This window comes from Chlamydotis macqueenii, chromosome 5 (genome assembly GCF_036417535.1).
Source record: "Chlamydotis macqueenii isolate bChlMac1 chromosome 5, bChlMac1.mat, whole genome shotgun sequence".
Lineage (NCBI taxonomy): Eukaryota > Metazoa > Chordata > Aves > Otidiformes > Otididae > Chlamydotis > Chlamydotis macqueenii.
In genome coordinates this window covers 9,637,467-9,650,607 of record NC_141560.1, presented here as the reverse complement: position 1 = coordinate 9,650,607, position 13,141 = coordinate 9,637,467, and the positions used below count along the sequence as shown (strand labels likewise).

Sequence of the window (13,141 nt, the reverse complement as noted above, 5' to 3'; positions counted from 1 at the left end):
AAATTTACAAAAATAAATAGTTCTGAATGCTTTAGAAAATGCAAGAGACTTTGTTGACAAGTGTCTTGATCTGCTTTTCAGACGAAAAGAAAGCAAAGTGTGTCTCATTTTTAAAATATACCCATCTCTAGTAATGCATCTGCAATCCATGCAATCCAACTATGCAACTTGATGTATGCCAACTTGGCATAGACTCTGATATTAAAAATAAAGTGGAGGCTTTGTAAAAGATCATCTTATATGAAATTTGTTTTGCATGTAAATTCTTCTGACAAATTAAAAATTGCACATAAAAAAGTTTATTGAAAGAGGCATGAAGGGTGATAAGGGTATGTGCCCATAGTTCCACATATACCCTGGAAGGAAAAAGATGATTGCACAGTTCTGATAAATAAATATTTATTTTTAAAAATCTGCCACTTTTTTGGTTTGTAAGTTTTGGAATTATTTAGAAAAAAATCCCACTACGGACAAATTATTTTTCGTTTGTGTTTTAAAGAATTCTTTACAACTTTTCCAGTGGCTTTTATCCTGAAACCAAATGAAAGTGGCAGTTAAAAAGTATCTTTGGGTAAAACAAGTATCAAGATCCAACAAGAATTTCCATGATGTGGTCCAGCTCACTCAGATCTGTTCTACATATCTGAATGTTGCTTGCTGAAGAAGAATTACAAGATGGAAAGGTTTTCAATGGTTCTTCTGTAGCAAGAGATGGTGGTCTGGGTGGCATTAGTGGAGGGCAGCAAAAGTCTGAATCATACATTGAAGTGTCGATGTCTTCAAAAATGTCGTCTATCGCCAAATCCTTCAAGTAACTGGTTGAATTTGAAATCTCAAAGGAACCAAACACACATTCAGCTCCCTTCAAATCCTGTCTATCATCTTCTAGTTTTAGACTGGTATTTTCTGGAAACTTTGGCTGGTCATCTCCAGTAGGAACCAGACAAGTAGGCGGGCTTATATCTTCTACAAAGTCTAAATCCTTCAGAATAGATGAAATAGCAGACGACATATCATCATCTGAAACTATCAGCAGGCTATTTTCAATTGGGTCTTCTACAGACCGCAAGTCGCAACAGCTGGACTCTTGCTGACTAATACCTGAAGGCAACTGAAGAGAAATCCCAGATGACTCCATCCCTGTGTAGCTGTGAGAACTAGGAGTAATGCCAGGGCAGACATTAATAGGCTGCTGATTACTCTCTTGCCTCATTTCCTCTTGGATTTGCCGTACTGTGTTGGCTATGAGGACAGAACGGTGCAAGTTCGGTTCCACCAGCATTTTGTACGTCTGTAACTTGGTGAGGCACATGTTGAGCACCAACTGCCTCCTAAGTGGATATGGCAGATTTCGACTGGAATCAAAGGCACTCGAGAGACCAGCCATGTTCTCCTCATAGTCACTCAGCTTGCGTTTTAGACCTCTCCCCAACATGAACCTGAAAGAGAGAAATTATGAATAAATTTCTTGGGCAAGACTATCGCTGCTTCTGCAAGATCTCAACAGACACTTTTAAACAGTCTGTAGCATACAAGGTACTGGTTAACTTAAGACCCTAATGCCATAGAACACTGAAGAACAGAATGAAATCCTACCCAAGATATTGCTTTCATTGATAAGATACACTTTCTAGCTCTATTGTTTTATCTTATTTTGTTTTTAAACAGAAAACACAAAAAACATAGTAATTGTTTTTTAAAAGTGATATACCTCTGAGATTTGGTTTTAAGTTTTACTTTTAACTCTACTATGAGAATATGAATCATTTAAGAACTTTAATAGGTGAGCTTTTTAGCCTCTTACACATTTAAATTATATAGAATAGAAAAATTCATTAATGAGAAATATCTAAATGTCCAAATGAAATAAAATAGATGCTTATTATAAGGATTATAATAGCTATACAAAATATTTCAACATTTTTGTTTTAACATTCATTACTAGGTACAGTAAGATTTTAAAGCTAGTTTCAACACTGATTTTTATCTCATTAAAAGTATTCTTCACATCTTGCTCAGTGTCTCTGAGAACCCTCTATAGAACTAATTTCTCTCCCTCTTCTCTGGTGACAAAGTTGTTTTACTACAGTTGAACCACCCAGCTAGACCAACAACAGGGCCTCCCATGCGATCCTCACATCCATGCCACAGCTTGGTAGTTTAGCTGAACGGTGGGAGGAAATCTGGCTGGGCCACAGAGCTCACAGAATGATGATCACTGCTCACGGCTGCTGGTTCACAACCTGCTACTGATTTAACACGACGGACATCCAGGAGGAAGCTATTAAATGGCACTTTAAAAGTGACTGATTTTGGTAAATAACTAAAAGAAATAGGATTTAGTTGCTGTCAGTGTGCTTTGTGTGGTTTTGCGTTGAAATATGGTAGGTCTAGAACACTGTAGTAGGAAAAAAAATGCATGTGCACCTACAATACACGTGATCCAAACAAAATACATGCTTGGATAGTTCACAATTACCATTCAAAATACGAACTGTTTTATTAGAGACAACAAGCACTACGCAATCACTTGTTTAAACACAGAAAGGAGTATACCATGCACAGGAAACACGGATAAAATCTTGATCACCCACATCTTGATGTGTCCATGGAATATATGGAATACATACACCTCAGCCCCAAACAATTAAAAAAAAATTAAGCAACCATAAATTAGATGCCCAGTGGCAGATTAAGAGCAGATCCTTCACACACAACGATCGAGACCCTGCATGCTGCAGAGGGGCCTCCCAACTCCCTTTTCATGTGAGCACTGGATACTGCCAGCAATAGCTCAGCTGATTGCTGCAGCTGCCAGCTGCTAGCCTGTTGCTAGACTTTTGGGGACAAGGAGATGGCAGCAGGATAAAGCCTCTTTTACTTTTGGGATTTCTCCAGATTTGCAGGAAGCACTGCAGGGCTCCATGGCTACATCCATCTGCCTAGAGAAGGCTGTTGGAGAACTCTGCTCCTCTGGAGGAACAGAAAGTAAGCAAGCAGTTCTCAGCAAGACACACAGGAAAAAACAGACAGTTCCTAGAGGAGCTGAGGTGTAAGACTTCTTGATCATATCCACTTTTTTTTTTAAAGACATACCTGGATGAATTTAAAATTTGTCACAAGAATGCATTTTTACATAACAGGTAGTACTTTGGCCTACAGTTAGTTTACTAACACATTCACTATTAAACCAACAACAAACTTTAATTAATTGTAATTTTACCAGTGCTGTAATTTTGTAACTCCAAAGTTTTCTGCTAAACTGTCAGCACCAGCTGAATCTCTTTTAAAAAAGCCATAAAGTGGCTGGATGCGGCATGCCTATTCACCTAGGTGATCTTACCACACTTATCTATCGCTCCCCCATTCCAGCACCCCCATTTAGAGCAAACAGAACCAGATAGTCCTGAGCACTCAATTACAAAAAAAAAAATCAGGAAAAAAATCTGTATACAAAGTTCAAGCACCAAATATAATAATATAAAGTATATGGGGAGGGGTCAGCGTGCGTGTGTGTATGTCAGGTATCCTCAGCCAAACCATCAACAACACTGTCAGTAACTGATAATTTTAGACACAACCTACAGAAAAGTATGATTATATAGGACTTCACAGTAAAACTGTTGCTAAATATACCAACTCATAACGTAGCACACATACAATTAGTGTCTGCACATCAGAGTAAACTCATAATAAAATTAACTCTCCATTTTAAGTGGCACTTAAACATTGTCTAATACCTAAGGCATTACCTCATATCATTACTATAAAGAATAAAAATATACATCAAAATGGCTATTTATTCACTAAGCACCATCCTTCCCAGACACTGCACACTAGTTTGTTGTTTTGGTTTTTTTTTCTCTCCTTTTTTTTGTTTCCCCCTCTCCACTAACTAATTAAAGCAGACCAAAATTAACACTCAGAAGGGAACAAAATTAAGACCATAGAGGGATCAGCAGTTCTGACGTTTTATAGATTCAGAATGCTAGGTTTTGATGATTTACAGCTTTTAATATTTTTTAAAATATATCTTCACACTTTGTTAGACACACAGGAAATACTAGGACTTAACTATTTGCTTTACATAAATAATGTTAATTTCTAACAACTCAAAGATGTGCTAGTATTTAAACTCTGTAAGCAAGCATGAAGACCAAACTATCATGTGAGGATATATAATTTCACAAAAACAACGTAATGAAATGTTTAACTTTTAAATTCATACAAGTCTAATTAGACTAAATATTTCATGCTCATATATGCAGACACCCTTCTCATTCCTCAAAGTTCTTTCATAAAATTTGTCCCAGAGCATTCTAGAAGTATGCAACAAAGCTTGAGCATGACAGCACTCTGAACTATAAAAAACAAAGTGCAAGAAACATTATTTGCTCCAACTTCAAATGTTTTTACTTAACAGACTCCCCACTCCCTAGATGTCAAAGATTATTTTTTTAAAATACAGAAATACATTCCTATCTTATGGTTTAGATATTCTGCCCGTTTAGTATGATTTTTGCCTAATTGCAAGGATCTGTAAGTCTCCCTCCAGAAGCCAGATGACTTCAGAGGTTACATAAAAATTTGGAAAAGGCTAATGAAAACCAGAGTACCACTGGTACAGTGGATTTAAAAATGACTAGTGTCATGGTTGCTACAGGAGACATTAAATTTCAGTTCTTGTCAAACACACTCAGCTGCTGACCTACAAAAGATACAAAGCCCCTTTGTTACCAACTAATCTACATTTTATCAGGCCTTTTGCTTTACTTTCTAGCATAAGAATTTCTGACAGGGTCATATCCTTAACAAACTACTCTATTTTCTAAGTAACTTGTCCTTTTGTATCACTGCTTATTAATGCACACATCCCAACCCCCACATTCACAAACCAGTCAAATGCTCTCTTTTGATAGCATTACTTCACAACATAAAATGTTGACCACATTATTTAATTATGCAGTGCTCCCTCCCCACTTCAGTTTTCGGTACTTACAAAAACAAACAGAATTCCACACAAAGAAAACCACGCTACCATGCCCAGACAATCCTGTACTACTGACTGCTGCCCAGTTGTCAGTTCACACAAGCACAAGTTGGTCACACTAAAACACAGAGTGCTTAGAAACTACACTATCTTTACTCCATCCTAAATCCAGGAAATCAGATCTCAAAAAATTTGATCAAGTAAGGATTTTGGAACATGCCAATCTGGTAACTCTGTAATTTGTAAGTAAATAAACTAAACAAAAAACAAAGTTTATACCAACTGTGAGGTCTATACAGAGCTGTTCAATAATAAAAGAGGCAAGCTGTAAGTCATCCTTCTCTTGAACTTTTTCTTAAAGTTCAGCAATTGATTTTTTTTTTTTTTAAGTTCAGATGCCCTATTTTAGAATCTTTTGTAACACAAAAAAATCAAGAACAACGAGGAACATCACATCTCAATATTTTTTCTGGCATTTTCTCATCTTCTCTCATTACAGTAATGCAAAGTGATCCACAGGCCATTTATCACAGAATGCTTTTCTAATTAAAATTATTTTGCAGATATAGAGAAAAGGAAGGAAAGTGAACTTTGTGCCAAACTCTCCATCCATGTTACTAAACTGCAAAGGAGTCTGTACATCGAAATTCTGCCCCTGACAGCACGTTCCTCCAGTTCTACGGGGGACATTTCACAGAAACTCCTCCCTGCTAAGATGGGAAGAAGCATCCATGCACTGTAACCCTACACCGTACCAGAGTTTGAAAAAAAACTTGGGAGGGAAGAGGCACCTCCCTGGCTGGCAAATCTGCACAGACAGGCCTGGTCAGAGCATGCAGCTACTCAGAAGAAACATTCCAGGCTACCAAGAAAATTTCACATTGCAATGTGCTGTGGACAACACAAGACTCGTGCCACCGTTTCAGAGGAAAAACACAGCTCCATCTGTCACAGGGTCTGATAGTGCAGTGCAGCTGCCACCGACACATGGTTAGGAAGTACAGCTGGAAACAGCCACAAAGAAGAGGCAGCATGTGAAAACCCTCAATTACTTCTATCTGGGCAAACTACTTCGTAATTTCCTCTTCCTCACTTTCCAAAAAAGGTTTTAAGAGCAAGTTAAGCAATGTTTAGAACTCAGAACCACACACAGAGCTTTGTTTTTCAGTAGAGAAAAAGCTTCAAAAAAACATTAGTGTATAAAACACAACTGCCACTGTTAGTATTGTCTGAACATGAACTTTTCATGCACAAAACAAGCACTACACAAGAGTTACTCATTTACCATTAAAGAATATATTTAAATAGCAAGATCATCCATAAAGGGCTTGGCCTGCACTATACAGGTCAAAACCATTTAACTGATAGTTGTCCCTTCTGGCTTTTCTTTTCAGCATATTACTAAATTCACGCTTGCTTCATCCTTTTCACACAGTCACAGTTTTGCATTTCGCAGCTGTCTCAAGACTGATAAATTACTTTTTCTCGCAGGACAGAAACATTGGATTTGCACAGGTGTACGCACCTCATGAGTGAAAGCTGGCTGTCTGGTTTTCAGTAACACAACTTAAGCATTAAAATAAAAATTAGAGACTCCTTGCTATTGTAATTTGGGTAATTCCCTTTCAAAGTCTTCTTTGGCTCGTAATTGTAGAAAGCATGCAAGAGTAAAAACAGACAGAAGTCTCTTTGGACTGTAAACTTCTGTTAATGACCGACTGGAGCAGACCGATAACCTGATTTTCTGCTCTCCCCTCTCTTCCGTGGACAGATGTTTCACAAGCACAAATCTATCTACAGGAAGTGCAAAGGACCACAAGCATCCCTACAGTTACGGTTATTTCTCAGAATTATTTGATGTATGCTGCATACTATTTTTAATTAGAATCTTTCCCCTACCCAAAATACATTTTAGATTAGGCAACACAATTAATAGTTTTAATTAAGTGGTGTGCTGGCTCTTTACTGGTGCTATTCCATGTATAAGCAGCTGCACAAGAAAAAGGTAAGGCTGAAGGTACAGTTAACAGACAGTATAAATCCTTTCCTCCCATCTGGACTTAACACTGATCACCTAAATATGACTTACGTAACACAGTAAGCTGTCAGACTACACAGAACAGAGTATCTGATCTGGTGTCCTCAGCAAGTGATGGAGATCCCCATAACATCACATCTTGGCTGTTAGCAAAAATTAAGAGGAAGGTGAGGGAAGGAGGATTGAACACCTTAGAAAACACCAAAGTAAAAAGTAATTTGGAACTGATGACACTTTAAAATAAACAAAAATTTATTTATTGCCTCCCCCTCTCCCTCCTCCGGCCCTGCCCCAGTTTAGCCAAGATGAGTAACCGTTGGAGAAGGCGCAAGTGGCTAGAAGTGCGCGTACAGGGAGGAGTGCAGTCCTACCAGCTTACTCCCATACCTAAACTCCTATGTAACAACTTCTTTACAGGAGTTAGATGTGACCAGAAAATAGCTGCTCAAAGAAGGGAGAATTAATGTCAACGTTTTGCTCACCAAATCCTCATGTGAAATATACCCAAGTCTGTTACTACTAAAGCGAATGGAACACAGAACTAAGATATGTTACTGTTCAGACCTAAAAGAAACCCCAACCAAACACCCTCCCCAACCCCCAAACCAAACCCTAAAACCACAGAGGAAAAAAATCCAACACCTATGGATGCATCTAACATCCTTTCCTGCATTTTGAAAATAAGAGTAGGCTGAACAGTATTCATTAAGAGAAAATTGAGTTTAGCACAGAGTTAGTCTGGAATTCAAAACCTTCTCACCGTCACTTCACTATTTGTGGAAGTAAAGAGTAAATACGCATCATACACTCACATGTAGCAGCTGAAGTGATGTTTACAAAGCACTTGGGAATAAGTTTTAACTTGATATAAAAGTTAGTTTGAAACCCTCCCACGCACAATCTGTTTATATTATGTCCAATTTGATCTGGAAAATTCCTGCACTTGAAGGATATCTTCCTGAAGTTCCTTCCTCTCATTTTATTTCATAAAGCACTGTTAAGAGCTTTGCCTTACAAACTACCACAGCTAAGTTTCAGAGCACAACATTTCACTCTGGAGGAAAAGCTCCTCTGTTAGGATGTGTACGTTCCACAAGCTAAAACAAGTGGATCTGGGGTATTTACAACAGTAAATGAACCATATTCTCAGTAGTCAATATCTAGCACTAGAGGCAAATATAGAAAGCTGCTGAGGCATTACCAGTGTTAGAGGAAAAATGTCCATCCTTAAAAGAAAACAAACTAAACTCACTGTCATTCTTCTGCTTCCTTTCTCTCTGTACACTTTTGTATTTAGTTTCACATTTACAAATAAAGCTCACAGGTCTGTATTTTTAATGAAGTGTGTGGTTAGCAGATTTTTTCAGGAATTTGGGGTGGATTTTTTTTTTTTTTTTTAGAAGAAGGGCCCAGAATCATTTAAATTAAGGATCAATAGTAGTTAGCAAAAGCTAACACACGATAAGGAGTTACTAAATCTAGAAACTCCTATAGTAAAACTAAACTATAATTAAAAGAGAGCATAAAGGAATTAAAACAAGAAAAACCAAACCACCAGGGTTCCACCAAAGTATCTCACTGAAGAGACAAATGATCATTAGAACTGCAAATGTGGTGACGTATCTCTTCACAGCTTGTTCTAATCAATTAAACAGTTCTCAATCTGTTTTCTTTACAGTATCTATTACTTCAAATACAGAGATACTGGATGTATTCACCTACATAACACTGACATCTATGCTAGGGTTACAGTGATCTGAATAAAGATCCATTAATAACAGAAGTTACAGTTTATTAACTATATCAAATTGGCATGCTCATACTTTAACAGAAAAAAATCAGATCATTTACAGTAAAAGCAGTCAATCCCCCCCACCCTTCCCCCCAACTTTCTTATTCCTGATAGAGGACCACGCACTTACTCTAGCTCACTGTACAGAATACTTAGGTAAGTAACTTTCAATAACCAAATCAGAAATCACTTTAAATCTTCTCTAACAGAGTAGCACACAAAAACTTTTCTTCAGTATCCAAGGTGCCTTCTCTTCACAAGACTGTAACACTTGATTTCAGCAGCTGAACACTGGACCTGGGTATATGACTTGATACTTAACAAGTTTCCAAGAAAGGCGATCTTGTGACAATATGAAAGTCTTTGTTACATTACAGTACTTCCTCGTTATAAAGAAAAAATCCAAGTAATGTAAATTCAGAATATTCAGAGCAAAGAGCTTATACTATTCAGTAAGCCTAAAATACTTCACTTTATAATATACACCATTTTTAAAAATTATTTTTCTGTTTACCATTCTAGCCCACAAAAATAACATCTACAGCTGATAATCAGAGCATGTGCTATGCATGTAAGATATGATTTCATAAAAATATACAAGTAGTTACCCTTAGAAAACAGGAAGGAGTTCAGGCAGGAAGATTCCAGATTTTGCATAAAGTGTGGTCATCCAAGAGTCTCGAACTATTCAAGAGGCCAAGCCATCCACCGAGGTAGGATGATGTGACTTAAGGGGAAAAACAATACCAAACCAGATTATTACCATGAGATTTTTTTTTTTTAAACTGGAAGTATTATGCACACAATACAATTTTTTTAAATGATTTGTGCTAAATCCTATTAAAACAACTAAACTGACTGAAGTTCATGAATACACTGAACTGATAGGACCTAACAGTTTCACCTATGAACACCTAAAATGTGGAAATTATCTTTGATAAATGAATGCTACAGAATAGAACACTGATCCTCTGCATGCTAGGCTTCAGGAGAAGAACTTGCACTGACACTTCTTCAGGTTACTGAACACTGATCTACAGTTCTAACCACCTCAGAAGTCATCTATCAAGAGAGACAACACCGAAGAACTGCAAATAAGTACATTGCAGAATTACCCCCTAATGCTTAGAGGCTGCAAAAGGAGTTAGATTTGTATTAAATTCCCTAACTTTCTTCATTTTAAGCATACACAAAACCGATATGAGAAGATAGCTGGCAGGATGTTTTATGATTGCATATAATATTCAGTGTGGCACTATTTTCATGAAAACCCTGATGAAACAACATCTGCAGTTTGGCTAGAGACCATATGGTTTAAATAATGGATTAGATCAAGGCACTGGAAATTTTGGGAAATGTTAAAAGGCTGAAGTGACAGTGTGCTATGGACTAGACTAGGAGATGCAGAGGGAACCACATGATCCATGCTCTTGAGGTCTCAACTCTACCTGAAGAATTGAAGTTTTTTAATTGCAAGACTGAAATCCTTATAGAGACTCACAGCCTACCATCCGGATTGTATTTAACATGTTTGTGTGTGTACAATGTACATATATACACACAGAGATACCTGCCTTCCAACTACAGCAAACCAATTACTTCACAAATTTATTGCAAGAGCAAGGAGCAGTACTTATCCAAATAATACAGTCCTTCATGATCAAGAGTTCATACGTTATTTTACAAATCTTAAAATACTACACAGTCTTACATTTAGACACACAGACAAGTAAACAAATACAGTTCATCTACATAGAACTCACAGCCTGATACCGGCAAAGGGCTCGTCTGTTTACTGAATCTCAGAACTGTAAAGACGCAGTAAAACAGCAGTAAAATGCCTGTGACCTGACAACACCAAATCTAGCCCACAGCAATAAATGCATTAGTACCTCCCTCCTTCTAGAAGGTGACTTCTTTCCTATCATAAGGAGATCCATGCTACTGGTAAATAAAATAATAAACCCAGAGACAAATGGAGATTCATAACCTATTTGCTCTGAGACAGCAGGACTTCAGAAGGTCACTACTGAGGTTTTCTAAAGTGTACTTGTTAGGTCACAGGGGGAGGCACACATTCAATGCATTTCCTACACAACAAATAAAAAAAACAAATGTTCTAGAACGTGAAGTCTTTTTAGCAATAAAGAATCTTAAAGAAGCTAACAAGTATACTAAAACGTTGAAAAGTTTTAGACTTCAGTATCTTAGTTTAAAAAAAAAGCTAAAAGCATTGATAAAACATTAATACTGTTAACTGTATTTTAGAAGCCCAACTTTTTGCTAGAAGGCACTGAAGTCCAAAAAGTTATCAAAATTAATTCCATTATTATATACTTTAAAAGACTCCTGCAAAATTAACTCCTGAGGTTATGATTTTTTTTTTCCCTTATACGATTTCACACTGCGATAAGTGTCAGGAAGAAGTACAGAGTTAAGGTTACTAGGTTTATTTTTGACAATGTCTTAAAAAAAGAAACCAAACTACAGAAGACACACAGTAGCTGTAAATCACTATGAACTACAGCAGATTATTTTTTTCTTTCATTTTCTTTTCCTGTAATCCTTTGCAGTTTCCTAGTATGTGTTTATGGGTCACTTTAGAAATTTGAGATTATAATATTAATTTTAATGTACATGGTATTTTCCATATTGTAGTTAACTGCCTGAACTAAAGAACCTTAGCTGAATCTAATAATAGAAAACTACTGAACACGGCTCCTACCTATGTTTTTGGAAATGAACTGTTCCAACATAGTTTGAAAAATCCCAGGCCTATCTAAGACAGAAATTACCAACTGCATCTACCAGGGAGATGAATTTACGACACGCATAGAAGAGCCCAGGCTCACGCTCCTCCACCTACGTGTAGTCCAGGCTAACACAGGCGTTCACCGAGCTAGACAAAACCTGCTGTTCCAAACGTAACTGCAACGAACACCGCGCCCGAACTCCGGAGAGGCGACGCCGCCAGTGCCGGAATTCAGCAGCCGCGGCTCGGGGGAAGCCGCCGCCTCCGCCTCCTCCCGCCGCCCCTCGGCCTTTGCGGCAGGAGTCCGCCCGGTACTTCCTGCGGCCCGCCCGCGCCTCCCCCCGCGGCGGTAACCGGAGACAACCTTGGGCTTCCCGAGCCGCGAAAAGTTACACTCCTCCCCCTTCCTCCTCCCCCGCTTACCAGAGACCCCGGCCAGGCTAATTATAACTGCGCGAACAACTTCGACCGCAGTCCCCGCTCCCTGGTCGCCTCCCCGGCCGCGCTCCCCCCACCCCCGCCACCCCGGACCCAGCCGTAACACCCCAGGGCCGTTGCCTGCGCTCCCCCCGCCCGCCATCCCTCCCCACCTGTCTCCGCCACCCCGTGCCCTCGCCGGGCCTCCGTGCCCTCCCCCCCCCCCTCCACGGGAAGGATCCCCTGCCCCTTCAAGGGGGTTCCAACTGCCCCCGCCTCACCCCCCCCGCGCCGCCCCCAGCCGTTACCGCCCTCCCCCCGCGCCCTGCCGTCTCCCTGGCCCCAGGTTCGCCAGCCCCACGCCCGCGGAGGGTAGGGGGCTGCCCTGCCCCCCCCCACGGCGCCTCCCCTCACAGCCGCCGCCCGGCCCGAGCCGAGCCGACCCTGCCCCGGCGCCTCACCTGGGAGCAGAAGAACCCCCCCCCTCCGGTTCCTTCGCAGCCTGCCGTGCCCTCCCTAGCCAGCCGGCCGGGCTGCCTTCGGCGGGGCTGGGACTCCGACCGGGAGGAGGCGGAGGCGAGCGCCACCCCCGCCGGGCCCCGGCAGCCTCCGCTCCGCCCTTCCCTCCGCCCGCAGCACCCACAGCGGCGGTGGCGGGCAGGGAGGAGACGGGAGGGGGGAGCTGCGTGCACCGCACCCGCCAGCTGGCCGCCTTCCCATTGGCCAACGGCGCTTTCAACCTGCCCAGCAACCATTTTCTCACTGGACGGCGAGCCGGGAAGGGTTGGGCTCCGACTGGCTCTGCGGCATAGCCCAATGAGAAAGCTGCGAGAGAGAAGGCGGGCGGGGCCGCGCACCGGCTTCCTCCAATCGAAAGACGGGCGCCGCCGAGTCCCCCGTCCCCTAGCGCGTCGCTCCGGGAGGCGGCCCCTCCCGCACGGCGCGGGTGGCGCTGACCGCGGCGGGTGGGGGAGCGGAGCGCGCAGGCAGGCACGGGGCGGCACGCGGCGCCACCACCCGCGGGCGGGGCGGGGCACGACCCCTCCCCCCCCCTTTCGCCGGGCCCTGGGGCCGGGGGGGCCGCGGGCGGCGCGTCCGGTTCGGGCCCGCGCTGCTGCCGCGCTTTGGAGCTGAAAACGGTCCCCGGCGGCG

At 41.3% G+C, this 13,141-nt stretch overlaps 1 protein-coding gene across 2 annotated transcripts; it reads right to left on the bottom strand.

Annotated features, from left to right (window-relative positions):
- Window positions 1-453: 453 nt before the first annotated feature.
- Window positions 454-12,601, bottom strand: LOC104477867 (SERTA domain-containing protein 2-like). Of its 2 annotated transcripts, none has more exons than XM_086749684.1 (3): window positions 12,451-12,601; window positions 9,419-9,547; window positions 454-1,439 (listed from the first exon to the last, which is right to left on the bottom strand). In XM_086749684.1, exons 2-3 carry the CDS (start codon window positions 9,475-9,477, stop codon window positions 584-586), a joined length of 915 nt encoding a protein of 304 aa, XP_086605810.1. In that variant the 5' UTR covers window positions 9,478-9,547; window positions 12,451-12,601; the 3' UTR covers window positions 454-583. The 2 variants fall into 2 exon arrangements, with proteins under 2 accessions (XP_086605810.1, XP_086605809.1); XM_086749683.1 differs by having other exon boundaries at window positions 9,429-9,547; window positions 12,451-12,467.
- Between the last annotated feature and the right edge of the window lie 540 nt (window positions 12,602-13,141).